General features: G+C 33.5%; 1 protein-coding gene across 3 annotated transcripts in view; it reads left to right on the plus strand.

Moving 5' to 3' along the window:
• The window catches only part of PTPRZ1 (protein tyrosine phosphatase receptor type Z1), a 174,375-nt gene that overhangs the window by 48,850 nt on the left and 109,511 nt on the right, over positions 1 to 16,014 (plus strand). For all 3 annotated transcript variants that reach the window (XM_060108768.1, XM_060108766.1, XM_060108767.1), the window contains exon 2: positions 10,371 to 10,436. In XM_060108768.1, coding sequence (XP_059964751.1) covers positions 10,371 to 10,436 — 66 coding nt within the window. The remainder of the gene's footprint in view (positions 1 to 10,370; positions 10,437 to 16,014) is intronic.

Consider the following 16,014-nt stretch of genomic DNA (forward strand, 5'->3'; position numbering starts at 1 on the left):
AGGTAGGTCTACAGTGTGCTCACTGTGGGTTCTTTTTGAAATGTTGCCCAAGCCTAAGCAGACTTAATGTGGCTTACTAAGTCTATAAAACATATTGACAAAAATATTTTAAATCATTATAATATCAAAAATATTTTAAATATCAAAAATATTTTAAATCATTAAAAATCCATTGAAAATATTTGTCTTTTATTGTAATGAATATGCTTCTTATGAATAAAAGCTTTCCATTTTTCTAGAAAAAAGTAAAAAATGAAAAACATGACAAAAATGAATTTTTAGTCAATATTCTGAAAAGAAGTCAAGAAAATCTTTCTGCCGTGCCCAGACATAACTACGTGGTGAATCAGTCAACACACTAGCAGCAGTTTTAACATATGATCCACACCTATTTCTGAAGAGGTTGCCATCTCCAAGTTGCCAGATTTTCCCACTTAATGGATAGATTCTTATGTTTGGGCATAATTTTATCTAAGCGAAAGGTATTATTAGAAGTAAGACAATTAAAATAAGGCTGTTTCAAGGTCTACCCAAAAATAAATGATCCAGTCAATGTGATCATTATGGCCAATAAGATGATCTGCGAGTTACTGCATTGCTATTTTGCTATGGCTCTTGTTTTTAGTTTTCTTGGTAGCTGAAGTGCTCAGATTGCTTGCCATGTGTAGACTTGGCTATGATTTCCTAAACTTAACTTAAACATGTGGTTAACGCTAGCTAATGCATGCAGGCTCTTGTGAGTAAGGAGAAGATTTTATTGTAAAATCCAAAATCAGCAGTGAAAAATGGGTTTCAAGCATTTTTTTTACCCAGTCTTCAAAACATAGTTATATATTTGTCTCTAACCTATTTGGCTGTAGAATCAGAGATATTGTTTCAGAAGTGCATATACACTTTAAATTTTTAAAATATTCACTCATACAAACTCATAAAATACATGGAAAGCATAAGAACACATAAAAAAGTAAAAATCACTCCCAATGGCACCGCATGAGGAAATTTACATTTCTGAATATTATGTGATATTCTCAAAATTGCATCATAACTTGATAATGTTTTATACTATGTACATTTCACATCAATAAATTTTTTGAAACTTAATTTTAATGGATTCACATCATTTCACATTATGAACATTTAAATTTCCCCCACTTTTTGAACATTAACATATTTTCCAATTGTTCACTGTTAGTTTCAGTGCTGTAAACATCTTGGTACCTGGCACTTTGTTCTCATCTCTGTTAATCTTTTAAAATATATTCCTTGAAATGGAATTACTGTCTCAAAGAATATGAAGTATTTTAAGAATCTTGTTAACTCTTGCCAGCTTACTTTCCATAAAGTTTATACCAGTTCATACTTCCACCTGTACGTAAAAGAACATCTTAAGATATTTTGGGCATCATTGAATATTTAAAAAATTAAAATTATATACCTTTGACAATTTGATAGCTGGAAAAATGATATCTCGGTGTTATTTTAATTTCTGTTTCTTTTATACCTACTGAAGTCTAATAGTTCTTTATAGCTTTATTATTTTTGCATCTTAAAAACTTCTCTGTTCATATATTTGCCTTTATTGATTTGTAAGAATTCTATATGTTTGAAATATATCATTATATTTGTTCACTGTGTTTTAGCAGTAACCAATAGCTTAATATTTGTAATTTGCATTTTGCTAAACATTTTTCTACAGGTTTTGAATGTTATGTAATCAAAGCTGTGACTATTTCTTTATGATTTATTTTTTCCTGTATAGAAAGGCCTTCCCCATCTTATAATAAATTAAATATTCATTTACATTTTTTATAGTTTTTGTATAACCTTTTAAAATCATTCTTTAATCCACTTGAAAGGTATTCTGGTATGGTGTGAAGTGTGATTTAACTTCTTTTTCCAAAAAGCCAGTGTTCCCAATATGGGTTGAACTTTCATACTTTTCTTATCTGATGTTTCTTTATCATGAATTAAACTTGTATCTATACTGAGTCCAATTTTAGTGCCATATGCTTTGTTCTTTTGATCAGCCTGTCAGTTTATCTTTTAGTAACTGGTTAACCAAGCCCCCATTATTTCTCCCTTTTTCTTATCAATTTTTACTTTCCCTTTATATTTCTAAATGAACTTTAGAATAATTTGTCAGTTAAAAATACCCCATTGAGACCTGAACTGTTTATTAATATGGAAACAGCTGATAATTTACCCAAATTCAGTGTTCCCATTTAACGATGTAGTAGGTCTATTAATTTATTCACATTTTTTATATTAATAATAGTTCATCTCTTTATTTGTGCAATTTTTGGTGTTTTATGCTTTTCATGGTAGATGTGAATGGAATCCCATTGTATTGTCTACTTGGCTATTTTAAGATGTCAATTGTCCAGAATTTCCCGACCAATCCTAATCCTAAGGCAACATAGCAGGCGTTCTTGCTCTACACCTGATTTCAGTAAGAGCGCACGGGCATAAGACTTCACAACAGAACCATTATTTAGATTGTTGAATAATAACACATTATTATTGCACAGATAATAATATAAAAGTATATAATGGCATAATAATATAATAATACATAACACAAATATAGTAACACATTATATTTTGTAATTTGATGAATTCCATGCTTTCTTCCCACTTTCATATGCTTTTCTTATACAGATTTGGTTCTTTTCCCACTTTTAATATTATTTTTAGCTTCTTCTAATAGTTATTTCTACACGTGTTATTTCTATCTCTGCTCCCATTATCACTGTTCCATCAACAATTGAGCTTTTCTCTTAAGGCAGAATAAATTCACTGTTAGTTATGGAAACAAGGTAGCTATAATGTTTGTAGCACTGTTCAATAACAATGAGTTTCTTCCATTTTAGTGTTTTCTTGGTGTTGTAGAAGAAGATTGACAGGGGAAAAAAAGTGGCAGTTAATTTCCTACAGACTTTATTTTATACAGAAAGTTCAAAGTAGCTTAATTTCATCACTCATGTCATTTAAGCCCAAGGAATAAATTTTCCAAAGCTAAATCAACTTTTTATTTTAATATCCAAAAAGTAGAAGAATGCTTCAGGTGAACTATTATGGTGCTATAAAACCATATTTATTACTTGGGAAGTGATTTATTATTATGTAGAAAAAGCAAGTCACCAGATAATGAAATAGTGTAATTCAATTAATTTAAAGTATAAAATTATTATATTGCATAGTATAACGCCTAGAAAAATATATATACATGCATGAAATTGTAAATACTAGTTTCTGTAGGAGATGGGATTATAGGTGATTTTTAAAATTATTTTGCTTATCTTTATTTTTTTAATTTATCTGAAACAGGTATTATTACTTATGTGACAAAGATAAAATTGTGAACGTGTTTTCAACAGTAAATACCTCAACTTAATAAATGTAGATAAATCACATTAGGTTAAACGCATTTATCTAAGTGTAAGAAAATACTCTGGTGATTTTCCAAGACAAGCCTGTGAATATTTTGAGCTTTCGTTGAATAGGTTTGGTAGACATATTGCCAAGGTACAAACTCTCTCTGGGAAAGCATACACAGTCCTCAGTGTCTAAGGAACATTAAGATCTAATTGCTCACCTCCAAACTCTTCCCTAAGTCCTATGAGAAATATGTATTTCATTGGGTGTCTGACTACCAAAACAAGCATATGGAAGAAATGGCTCCCTCTGTTCTTTACTTATCCATATGTTCAATCTTCCCATCTCCTTTTACAGTTTTACCATTCGATTTTTTTTAGTATGGTGCCTCAAGGATCTACTTTTTCATCTCTTTAACCTTATCATTAAATAAAGAGGTCACCTGTACTCTAATAACTCATTTTTCCAGAATTCCTGTCTTTAACAGTATGAATTCATGTGCCCTCGTATTTGGTGATAAGTTGCAATTTAAGTTTTGAAACTGTAAAAAGTACTTACATTTTAAAATCTCTGCAGAGAGAAGAAAACTAATGGTATTCTTTTTTTTCTAACCCTGGAAAGCAGTTGAAATTGGAAGACAAATGGTTTGGGGGAAAATAATATATGTGTGTTTTTTAAAGTTACATCTGAAGTGATTAACAATAAGTACAGTGTTTGAACTATAAATACATCCTAAACAAGCCTATTATCTGAATTACCACAATTAACTAAATTATGTTTCACAAATGTCTTTGCATATATACTGGACACAATTTTATATTCCAGATAGGTAAAGATGAGGTATGTGCTAACACAATTTGACAGCAAACACTGAATGACAGGAAAATGCACAGATAAAACCTGCCATGTATGATATTATGATATTATAGACTCTATACTATACGCATGGGCAGATTTCATTTTACTTGGAAAGTTTGCCTCAGTTGGCTAATCAAGGTTTTGGTTTAGATCACTTGGGTCATAAACTCAGCTTTCTTATAAAACAAAGATATTTACAATAGAGTATCTGAAGAAATAAAGGACTTTTGTAGCCAGATGATGTGTTCACAGGTGTTCATTAATCAAAAGCTGATTCTCTCCTTAAAGGAACTCATTTCTGATTTTATTTTTTCCTTCTCTGAGAGGGGACTGCTATTATTTTGTTTTCAGTAATTGATAGTTACTGATATTGACTACTGTAACCATCAACCTTTTTTATCACTGCCACTTCAGCCTTATGCTTGTCTGACTGTCAAATGATTTAGGGGATGGTAATAATCACTCTGATAATACTAGTCTGTTTCCAGGGTTTTCCAGGTTCTTCTCTAAGTGGTCATCAGCCACTTACCTTTCTTCTCCCACTCCCTGCCACCTCTTTCACTTCAATTAGAAATCTTTGTTTGTTTGTGGGTTTATTTATTTACTCTTTTTCTTTCAAATATACTCAGTATACAAAATGTATTCAACACTTTTTCAGTCAGCTCAGCAGATTATCTCTTTCCCGCTTTTAAAAGAAATCTAGATAAGAGGAGAGAATAGGATGAAAACAAAAAGTGAAAACTGATGTGCCCCTTGTATCATGGAGAGCCATAACCAAGTCCCTAGTAAATCCCTAGTGACCTACACAGACCCTATAGGAGAGCCCAGCTGGCTTCCCATTTCTTTGGTTCCATGATTTGCCCAATGCCCTTCCTCTACCTGAGACATTTTAGACCCTCTCCCCAAGTCTTCCCTCAATCAAAGTCTATACTCAAAGGCTTTAAAGATTCATCTATAATTCTATTCCTTCTTCTCTGCCTTTCCAGATTTCTTCCATCAACTGACTTCCTTTTCCCCTCCTCTGAAGTTCCTTAGTGATATTTTTAAAGGATGTGAAATATGCAAGTATCATTTATCTTGGAAAAGTCTACTTTGAGAAATCTAGTTTTAGGATCCCAGTCTTCAAATTTATAACTGTGGCTATTTTCTCCCTGAAGTTTCTTTTTCTGAGGACCACTCTATTTCTTCTCTGTCATACATTTGGCCTCTTAATAGCAGTAAAATATGTGTGTGTGTGTGTGTGTGTGTGTGTGTATTTTGTCAGAGCACTGCTGCTAGATTATATGGTAGAATACAGGTGATGAATTGTTGATCAACATAAAGCAGAGACTTTCTTTAGGCATTTAGGGCAAAATCAGAGGCATTTGTATAATTCAAAATATTTATAATGATATTTTTAGTAGAAAATGGGCAACATGGTTTTTTTTTGGTTTAAAAAGCATGAGCAAAAAAATGCTAAATTTATCTACATCATCCATGTGGTGGTTATCAAAACTTTGGTTTCCATTTGAGTGTAAAGAAAAATAAAGGAATATGTAGCATATACATGTTTGCAAGTAAGTAGGTGCTCAAGGTAAGTACAGGATGGAATAGATTGAAACAAAGACATTTAAGGTTACCTAAAATAGTATAAACCAAATTTCTCTCAACTTTGGTAGCCACTTCATGAAGAATAATTTTTCAGGACAAATTTTAGAGTTACCTTTTAAAAAGGTATACGGATGTATATGTTCTTATTGTGTATCATGTGTACAATTCATTCCTGAAATTTATTTCTTAGTTTTATCCCTACAAAACACTCACACCGAAGCAGACCTGAAAAATACTTTTGAACAGAGAGAAACAAAATATAAAAACTAAAGAAACTAAAATCCACAGAAACAAACAATTCTATATTTCATTATTTTAATTGATTTTAAAATGTGTAAGCACTTTGATAGATTCTACTTTATATAGGATTTATTGGTTTTCAAAGTATATAATGCAACAAAAAAAGTGAACCTAGATTCTTTTTTTCTTGTTCATTGGAGCTATCACATCTCATCTATCAGATCTCTAAGTAGAATTTTAAAAGTGGGGTACTCTCTCACGCCCAAGGACTATGTAATTAGCATATGAATGTGTAACGGATTATTTGAAGTAATAATTAAGGGAACAATACAAAAAGGAACTGAAGAGAGCTACCAACACCTGGTAATCTTGTATTAAAAAAAGCTTTCTTAATGTAAGTAATTAAAAACTAAGGACAAATGCTAATTGTGTAGCAATAAAGCCCTACAGGAGAGCTAAATCTGCTGATATTCTGCTGTCATCCCTTAGCCTGAATCATTAAAACAAGAGCTTACTGTTTTATCTGTTTCAACAGAATACTTGTTCAATGTAGGTTTTGTGTGGTATTTGATCTTCTGAAATCATCAAAATGCACTTATATGACAAAAATGTCTTTACATTTAAAAAATATTTATATTCAAAACATAAAAGATGACAAAAAATCTTTTCCCTGTGGTCAGTGCAAAGTTTCAGAGGAAAATTCCAACTGATGGCCAGGTCAGATTAGGTATACAGTCAATTCTCTATAATTTTTTTTTTTTTGATGTGGACCATTTAAAAAATCTGTGTTGAATTTGTTACACTGTTGCTTCCGTTTTTCTTATGTTCTGGTTTTTTGGCCCCATGGCATGTGGGATCTTAGCTCCCCGACCAGAGATCGAACCCTCACCCCCTGCATTGGAAGGTGAAATCTAAACCACAGACCCCAGGGAAGTCCCAATTCTCTATAATTTATTTGTCTAAGTAATTCCTGCTGGTGAAGTTCAACCCCAGTGTATTGTTTTGTTTTATTTTGTTTCTCTTGAAGATGTTCCTACTCAGGTAGGGCACTTAAGAGAGTAACCTCAGGATTGTTAGGAATCCTTGATATTGTGGAAGACTTAGTGAGTACGAGGCAGAAGCCATGGATTATTGTTTCCGTTTTTGTCACTTTCTGCCTGTACAAACCACTTACATTTCCTTGGGAAAAATTACCTAATCCCTAAAACAAGAATTATTTTTTTGTAGTCTGTTAAAGTCTGGATCAAATGACCTTTGAGACCCTAATTGTATATATTCCTTGATCATGAAAAAACACTTGTCCCCAGAATTTAACCTTAAATGACTACCATTTTATGGTACAACTCTATTTAAAAAATAAATTATGAGCCTAATGATTATTTTTTAAGTAGAAAAGCAAATATATGCATGAATATTCAAAGCAGCATTACTCATGATAGCCCCAAAGAGGATACAACCCAAGTATCCCTCAGTTGATGAATGGATAAAAGAAATGTGGCATAGCCAACGTCAAAACAAAAATTACAGCATACAAAATTAAACAGGCAAGGAAAACTTTCTTCGAGGCTATTGCAGTAGGGGAGAGAAGGCAGAATCAAGTCTGAGCTCAACTCTGATGAGGCAGAGAGGGTGAGGTTTTTTACGAGCTAGGTTGAGCCCCAGTGTAAAAGTAATGCAGGACATGAGAGGAAGTCATAGGCCATCTGCATTTGCTAATTGTCTCTATTCAAAGGAAAAATAAGCTCATATCATTATGACAGGAGGTAGTTTTTGCAACTTGGAGCAAGATACCTCACTGGAAGTTAGGTTCCTACCCTCCCACAGAAAATGGGAGATAGGGTGCTTATTTCCTTCAATGGTTACATTTAGGAGAGACAATTCCCATATTCTTGAGAAGTACAGTCCTAGTTGTAAAATTGTCATGTGCTAATAAAAAAGATTTACATCTTAAAGGAATAGAGAGAAAATTTATAAGTTTTCTAAACTGAATGCTGGAAGAAAAGGGAGGTCAAGAGCCTAGAGCTAAGAAGTAGCCTGCCTAAAGTTCAGTCAAGCTGAGGGGAACTTTAAGGCCATCTTGGTCACCGTACAATAGAGTACCATTAGACCATAAAAAGGAATGAAGTACTGATATATCCTACAACATGGATAAACCTTGGAAATGTTACTTATGCAAAGTTAAAGAAGCCAGTCACAAAAGGCCATGTATTGTGTGATTCTGTTTTTAAGAAATATCTAGAATATCCAAATCTATAGAGATAACGTAGCTTAGTGAAGGTAGAGATGGGGTGGGGGTGGCAGCTAAAGGGTATGGGGCTTCTTTTTGGGATAATGAAGATGTTCTAAAATTGTTTGTAGTGATGATTGTACAACTCTGTGAATATACTAAATGCCATTAAATTTCATGGGTGAATTGTAAGATGTGTAAATCACGTTTCAGTAAAGCTGTTATAAAAACAAATATTTGTTGAAATGTGCTCCACAGCCAGTAGAATATTTACCTATATTTATGGGTAATGAAATTTTTGAAACAATTTTTTTTGTTTTCTCCAAGCTAGGTTTTAGTCTTGAATAATCTGTGGATTCAGAATGTGTATTTCTGGAAGCTGGCTTGCTTTTAAGTTTTTATAAAATATTTTAGTATGTATTACCATGTTCTACTAATCAGATTGTATATAACATGGGAGAGAAAAATAATTTCTGAAATGTCCTTGAGATATTTGCCTCCTTGAAATTGGGAGCTATCAATAAAGAAAAAAACACCTGTGTAGAGAGAATAAGAGGAAGTAGAGTCTGTCTTCCCAGCTGATGAGAAAGATCTATCTATCTATCTATCTATCTATCTATACAATATGTATATATGTATATGGTATGGTATGGTATAAATAAATCCTCACATTCAAATGAAAGCTATATTGACAGAACCCCAATTTATGAATAAGTAATGTTCCACACATTCATTTGTAAACTAGCTATTTGTAGCCTTTTCTTCTCTTTCTTTTTTCTTTTTTTTTTTTTGGCCACGTCATGCAGCTTGCAGGATCTCAGTTCCCAAGCAGGAGGGACTGAACTTGGGCCACAGCAGTGAAAGCCAGGAATTCTAACCACGAGGCCACCAGGGGACTCCTGTAGCCTTTTCTACAGAAATAGTTTTGTCAACACTGATCAGGTTCCAAACCTAGTTCACAAAGATTTATTTTGCCCACAATGTAGCTGAAATGGAGTACTAGGGTTAACACAGGCTGGGATAAAGGGAGCAATAGCACAATGGCACAGGAAGGAGGAGGATGAATCATAACATCCCTGTTTCTTGGGTACAGGAATGACTCCAGGCAAAATTTTGAATTGTGTGGAGTGAGACTTTGGCTTCCATCCATTTTCTTTTCTGTACCCCTTGTCCCATGTTCAAGATGTAGAGCCTCTATCTCTAGGTCATGAAGCATCCACCACTTAATGGTACTCCAAGCTTCCCACTGTATTACCTCATCAGGCATCTCTGTTCCTCCAAGACACAAATTCACCTACACCATCTAACACAACCTTTCTCCCAGCCAACATACACACACACATTTAAATTTCCATTTCTTCAAGACAGCTAATTTTGTTTTGCATTGTAGGGAAGCAAATTTTGAAAACGTGGTAACCTCTGGATCTCGTAGAAGCATTTACAGATAAAACTTGGGTTGTAACCTTAAAAGTATCTCTAATCTATAGTATTTCAAGTATTCAACTTAGGGAATGGGAAGAAAAGTCTGAAGATAGGACAAGCTGTCCTTTCTGACCCCAGTGTCACTTCGGGATGAAACCCTCTAGGTTGCTCCTGCTTTTTTTTTTTTTTTTGCGGTACGTGGGCCTCACTGTTGTGGCCTCTCCCTCTGCGGAGCACAGGCTCCGGACCTGCAGGCTCAGTGGCCATGGCTCACGGGCCCAGCTGCTCCGCGGCATGTGGGATCCTCCCGGACTGGGGCACGAACCCGCATCCCCTGCATCGGCAGGCAGACTCCCAACCACTGCGCCACCAGGGAAGCCCTGCTCCTGCTTTTCACAGATTATTTTCTTTGTCTCTGTCTGAACTTTAGCAGTTTTTAAATGTGCCCTGCTAAAACTCACACTAATTACCAGAGCATGGACAGTGGAGTCTTATAATGGTGGCAGTTGGAATTGGGAGGAGACATTGGGAAGGTGACATAGAAAAGAGTAATCAAGGACCATTTATGGTATGAATGATGCTTTGGGCATCTTATATTTTTTTTAATTTGCACACATATTTTTCTATGCATTGATCAATTGGTTTTTCTTGGTTGTAGATTGGGCTTATGGATACTACAGACAACAGAGAAAACTTGTTGAAGAGATTGGCTGGTCCTATACAGGTAAATATATTAGAATATAATGAAATTCAATGGAAATTTTTATCGTTTTTGGATCTATTTTTATATGTAAAAGAAAACTTTGTAGCTCCACACATCATTTTAACTTAGCTGTATGGGTATGCAATTAATCACTAAAAATATATCATATGCAAAATGATTTCTAGTGATTTTCCATTAGCAAGTTGGTAGTGTAGAGTATATTGATCTCAGACAGAGCTAGATTTGAATCTCAGATCCACACTAGCTATGTCTCCTCTGGAAAAATGCATAACCTAATTGAGGTTCAGTTTTTTCATCTGTGAAATGGAGGGTTTTTCTGAGCATTAAATGAGATAAATGGAGTTGGCACAGAGCTTCCTTGTAAATAGAAAATTCTCAATAAATGTTAGCTGCTATTTTTGTTATGATCACAGTTGTTGTTATGATCAATATTAACAAATATTGACGGGAATCTTGCTTTCAAAAGGGGTTTCCTTCTGAATTACTGTGCTGAGTTAATTGGAATCAGGGTCTAACGTGATTTTGTATGATTACCAGATGTGGCTTTGAGCATCATGTGTAACTGAAGTTGGCTTAAAATAGTTACATCCAGAAATCCTGATCAGAAAACTTAGGAAAGAAGAGAAGCTCTAGGCCTGATCAGATGAGCCTGGATGGAACCTAGAGGGAACATGACATGCCTCATGACCATCTGAGATAAAGCTGAGTAGTAGAGTTGGATACTCATTAGAAATAAGATTGGGTTGATAAGTCAGGATCAAATTAAAAGGGCTTCAACAAGAGCCTAGCCAATTTGGACTTTATTTTATAGATAAAGGGCAGAAGCATGATGAATTTTGTAGCAAGACACACATTTTCTTTATTTATTTATTCTTACTTTAAAAGTAGAAACTTAAAAAAAAATTCAAACACAAAGAAGAACATAAAAATCACTTTTTACTCCCACCAGATATATCCACTAGAAAATTTGGTATATTCTTTTCAGGCCAGTTTTTATTACATTATGTTTATATATTTTTTACATAGAGTTTTACATCCAATTTATTCTGGAAGTTAGTTTTGAGCAGTGACAATTCCTGTTGATCCTGGTACTTAATAGTCCATTGAATAAGTGTTTCATTTTTAATCATCCAATTCAAGCTATTCACTGTTTAAAGAAATGGTGGCAAATAGATGAATAGATATGTCTATATTTTTATCATTTTTTATTAGAGAATCCTTGATATGCCATTATTGAGTAGAAGAAAATAAATGCTTTCAAAATTCTTGATACACATGACCTAACTGCTTTCTAGAGAGCATATATATGCTTACATAGAGTATAAGTAAGTGACTACCCCACTGAACAAACCAGGATTTAATGACTGTCATTTTGAAAATCTTCACCAATTTGACATGTTTTAAAAAATGACATTTTGTTTTAATTTGTTCTGTTTGATTACTGTTGAAGTCAGGATTTTAATTTTTATTAGTCATTTGTATCACCTTTTCTATGAAATAAGTTAAATTAGAACATGGAAAATAATCAAGATATCCATCAAAGCAGGAAAAATTGAACAAATTAAGGCATATCTAGCCTGTGGATTACTGTGCAGATGGGCATGTGGTTGTTCTGTATGATATTGTATAGAAAGACTTGCTCTTAATCTACCCATTTATAATTATGACCTATATATCTAACGAATTCTGCCTATTATTTTTAATTTTTTTTTAACTTGAGAAATATATAAAAACAAAAACTCCATAACTCTAGGCCATTTTTAATTATTTAAGGTAATTATTCTTTTTAAAAAATTTTGTTTATGTTTTGCTCTTATGTACTTAATGTAATGAACATCCTCAAATCCTATTTACTTGAGCAATTTTTTTTCAGAAAAAATGAACTTTAACAAAAAGAGAGTTGTTGAATCAAAGTGCCTACTGTTTTTAATATTAATATATATGGTCAAATTTTAGAAAATTGTGTTAATTTATCCATTTCCCCACATTTTTACTCACACTAATTTAAAAAATCTGATTGACTTGTTTGACAAAAAGTAAAATCTCATTTTTAATTTGCTTTTATCTAATTACTTAATTTCTTAAATTACCCTAACTAACAGGGTTTAGGTTAGGATTTTGGGAGGACATATGGTAAATAAATACTACCTGAAGTAATGGTTAAGTGAATAAGAAGGGTACACCTGAGTAAGTACTATAAAAAAATGAACAATCCATTTATTTACCCTAAACAATTTCACTTTTGTTTTCAGTAAAAGTGTGTGTTACATTCTACTTGAATAAATTTGTGTCTTAGTTTCTCTGGATTTAATTCCAGGTTCTGGACCAATTTTTCTCTATTATATACATAACTCATACAACCTAAAGATTTTAAACTAAGTTATTTTGAGTAAAAGGTATCTTTTAAGTATCTTTAAATTATATTTAAGGTTTTTTTTAAGTATTTAAGGATTTAAACATAAGAGAAAGAATACTTTCCTTTAGTCTGACCTTCTTAAAATAATACTAGAGCTATAAATAATATTAACAATAAAACAATCCTTAAACAAGAACAAAAAATAATATATAACTGTTGTAGAAAACTTGATACATAAAGATGTTCATAGAATAAAAATCAGCTGGTTAGTTTTGTTAACATCTACCTTCCTAGTTTGAGCTGGAACTAAAAGCTGGTTATTTTACTTTAACTGATGAACTTTTAAACAGAGAACTCATATATTTACAAATGAAAAAGAAGCTTTAATGCATCCTTCATTCTCCCTAAACCTAGAATCAGAAAATGGAGGACCTGTAGCCTAGGGAGAGAGAGGGTTACAGTTCTCATCACCCCAAGCAAGGGCAGGTGTATGAGGGATAATGCCTCCTGTTTCCAGCAGCCTGAGGTACTTGAGGTTCCTGAAGGTGCCTCCTCAGAGCAGGAGAAGACAAGAAGATGGCAGTTTTACCAGTAGCTTCTGGCAAATACCACCATGCATATATTGCTATCTTAGGAGGCAGCCACAGAGCTCTTCCTTTTAATGGGCTAATTGCATGTAGATGTGGCACCTGAAGAGTGGCCAGGCTTTCATGGATGGATCTATGCACAAACAATGCACAGTTCTTTGCTTTATAATCCAGTTGCATCATCCTGTTCATAACTTAAGGCCTATTGGCTTTAGCTCCTTTAAGAGACAGTCTGGTGATCAAAGGGATAGATTCATTAAAAAGTGTCATTTGCTATAGGAGGAGGGGTGGTAGGTCTCAAAAGGGAATGTTCCAGAGTTGAGGTGAGGGTGGAAGCTTACCAAAGGATCCTAGGAAGAGATTAGAGAGAGTTTTAGCTGAGGACATTTTATAGCTGCTTAGCTCAAGTTGAGTGTGGATTGATTATTTTGTCTGAATTCCTAGAGCGTCAAAAAGAAAACAAATTAAAGCCGTTTTCTAAATAAGCATATCTCTCCCAAGCAAATCACACCAAAGCCAAGCATTTTAAATGTGGATTATTCACTATTAAGTATATTATCTCTTTTTATTTTTAGTACAAATGTAGATAAAGTTTGGTAGTCTTTTCAATTTCTATGATTATTATTCCACCTGGAAAATGAAAAACTATATGTGCTAACTGTGTAAAATTTCAGGATAAATTAATTTTAAGATTCTTAAATTTCAGTAATTGATGAATGGCTGAAGTAAATTGGTTTTGACCACACATAGGCCTAGTTTTGTTCACAGCAGCTTATCTTGTTGAACTACTTGTCAGATTAGCTGCAATCTCAGAAGAAAAGACCTACTCTTGAATGTTTGTATATATAGAATTCTATTCATAAAAATTACTAAGAACATCATAACATCTGTCTGTAAGAGAGCTCATTGCTTTACCATAAGCCATTTAAAAATATCATATGGCACATCAAACATGATTTAAATGGAATCATTTAAGCTAAGGTTGTTTAAGAAAGATTACACAATTGTAATATGTGAAGAAACAATAAAAATCCCTGCTGGCTACCAAATGGTTGGAGAAATAGAGTGTGGAAGGGGAGGAGAAAGTATTACTCTTTCAGTTGTGTTTTTTTTAACATAGGTCATAAACAACTTTTCTATTCAGGATATATTCTATAATTATGTTGAGAAATGGCAGGGTTGGTAAATACAGTCACCAGTCCCATTTTTAAAGTTATTACAAGAAGGTGAGCAAAGTTCGTTTGTCACTCTGCAATGAAAGAATGAATTGTAAATCTGGGAATGTCAGGCTAAAATCCAGTTCTTTTTAGTAACTTCATTTCATGTAAGGGTTTCATAAAGGTTTCTTCTGAAGGTTTCACATAAGGTTTCTTTCTGTTAACCTTAAATTTTCTATAACAATGCCTGAACAAAGACATTCAATGAAAAAAAAAAAACTAAGTCATTTGGTCTTTTTTTTTTTAATATCATGAACACATAGCCCATAATGATCACATGAGATTAAGATCTTCCTTCTGTTTGAGTTGTTAGGCCATTTCACCTTCAAGCAATGATTAGATCATCAGAAATGAATGGACTTTCACTGCTCTGTTCTTAGAAGTAGTCACTATTGAAATGTAGTCTTTATTTCCTGGAAATTAAAAAAAAATATTCTGTTGGTTCTTTTTCACCATACCTTAAGACAACTTGAAATTGAAAATTTTGTATTGATATATTCTCAAGTTTTCTTAAACCCAGATACCTTTAGAGTTTTAGTTAAAGGGTTGCATTGGGTACAAGTTAGAAAGGCCACACAGGAGTCACAATTAGACACTTGACTGAATACCTTGGAAGGAGAAAGTCTCTGAACGTTGAATTGATTTCTGCTTCCTTAAATAGATTATCCTGTCTAAACAGTATTTCCAACACAAATATAGACTAGAAGATGCTACTTACGGAAAACAAAAGAACCATATTATAAGGTTGTGTATTGTCTGGTTTGATGTTTGGCATTTGTTTTTGTACCATAGTTAGGTTTAGTAATTTTTCTTCTCTTAACCTAGGAGAAAGTAGGCCAAAGGTAACTCAGAAAGAAAATTGGAATCTACCTTGAATAATGACTGATTCCTGGCTGATCCAGCCCTCTCTTTACATCTATGTAAACATTTTTAACATATTATGTTTTCCTCTGAATCATCACTCCTTATCTAAAACAGACTGTTCATTTCTCATTTCCAACTTAAGAGTGAAAAGGCAAGTTCTAGAGCTCCATGTATAGAATTACCTCATTTTTGTAAAATATTATATGTTTATATGGACATAGAAGAGAGGCCTGGAAAGATACACACCACCCTGTTGGCAGTGGTTACCCCTGAAGAACGGGACTATGGAGGGCCATAGGAGGCAGGAGACTATCACATCTTATTGTATGCTATTCGTATTTCGCTAATTGTTTAAACACGTATATTGAAACAAAAGGTTTTCAACTTGCTTCTCTTAGTTTTAGCTAAGAAGGGCAAGGTAGTTGGATAAGGACCACAGCTTTGTATTTTCACCTGTCAGAATGTAGGGTCCCTGCTAAACTGCAGTGAGAGGATGCCACAGACATCTAATCAGAGCATGAGGACATGTAGAGTCAGGCTGTCTGGTCATCACT

The sequence above is a fragment of the Mesoplodon densirostris genome, chromosome 9, assembly GCF_025265405.1.
Source record: "Mesoplodon densirostris isolate mMesDen1 chromosome 9, mMesDen1 primary haplotype, whole genome shotgun sequence".
NCBI classification, from domain to species: Eukaryota; Metazoa; Chordata; class Mammalia; order Artiodactyla; family Ziphiidae; genus Mesoplodon; species Mesoplodon densirostris.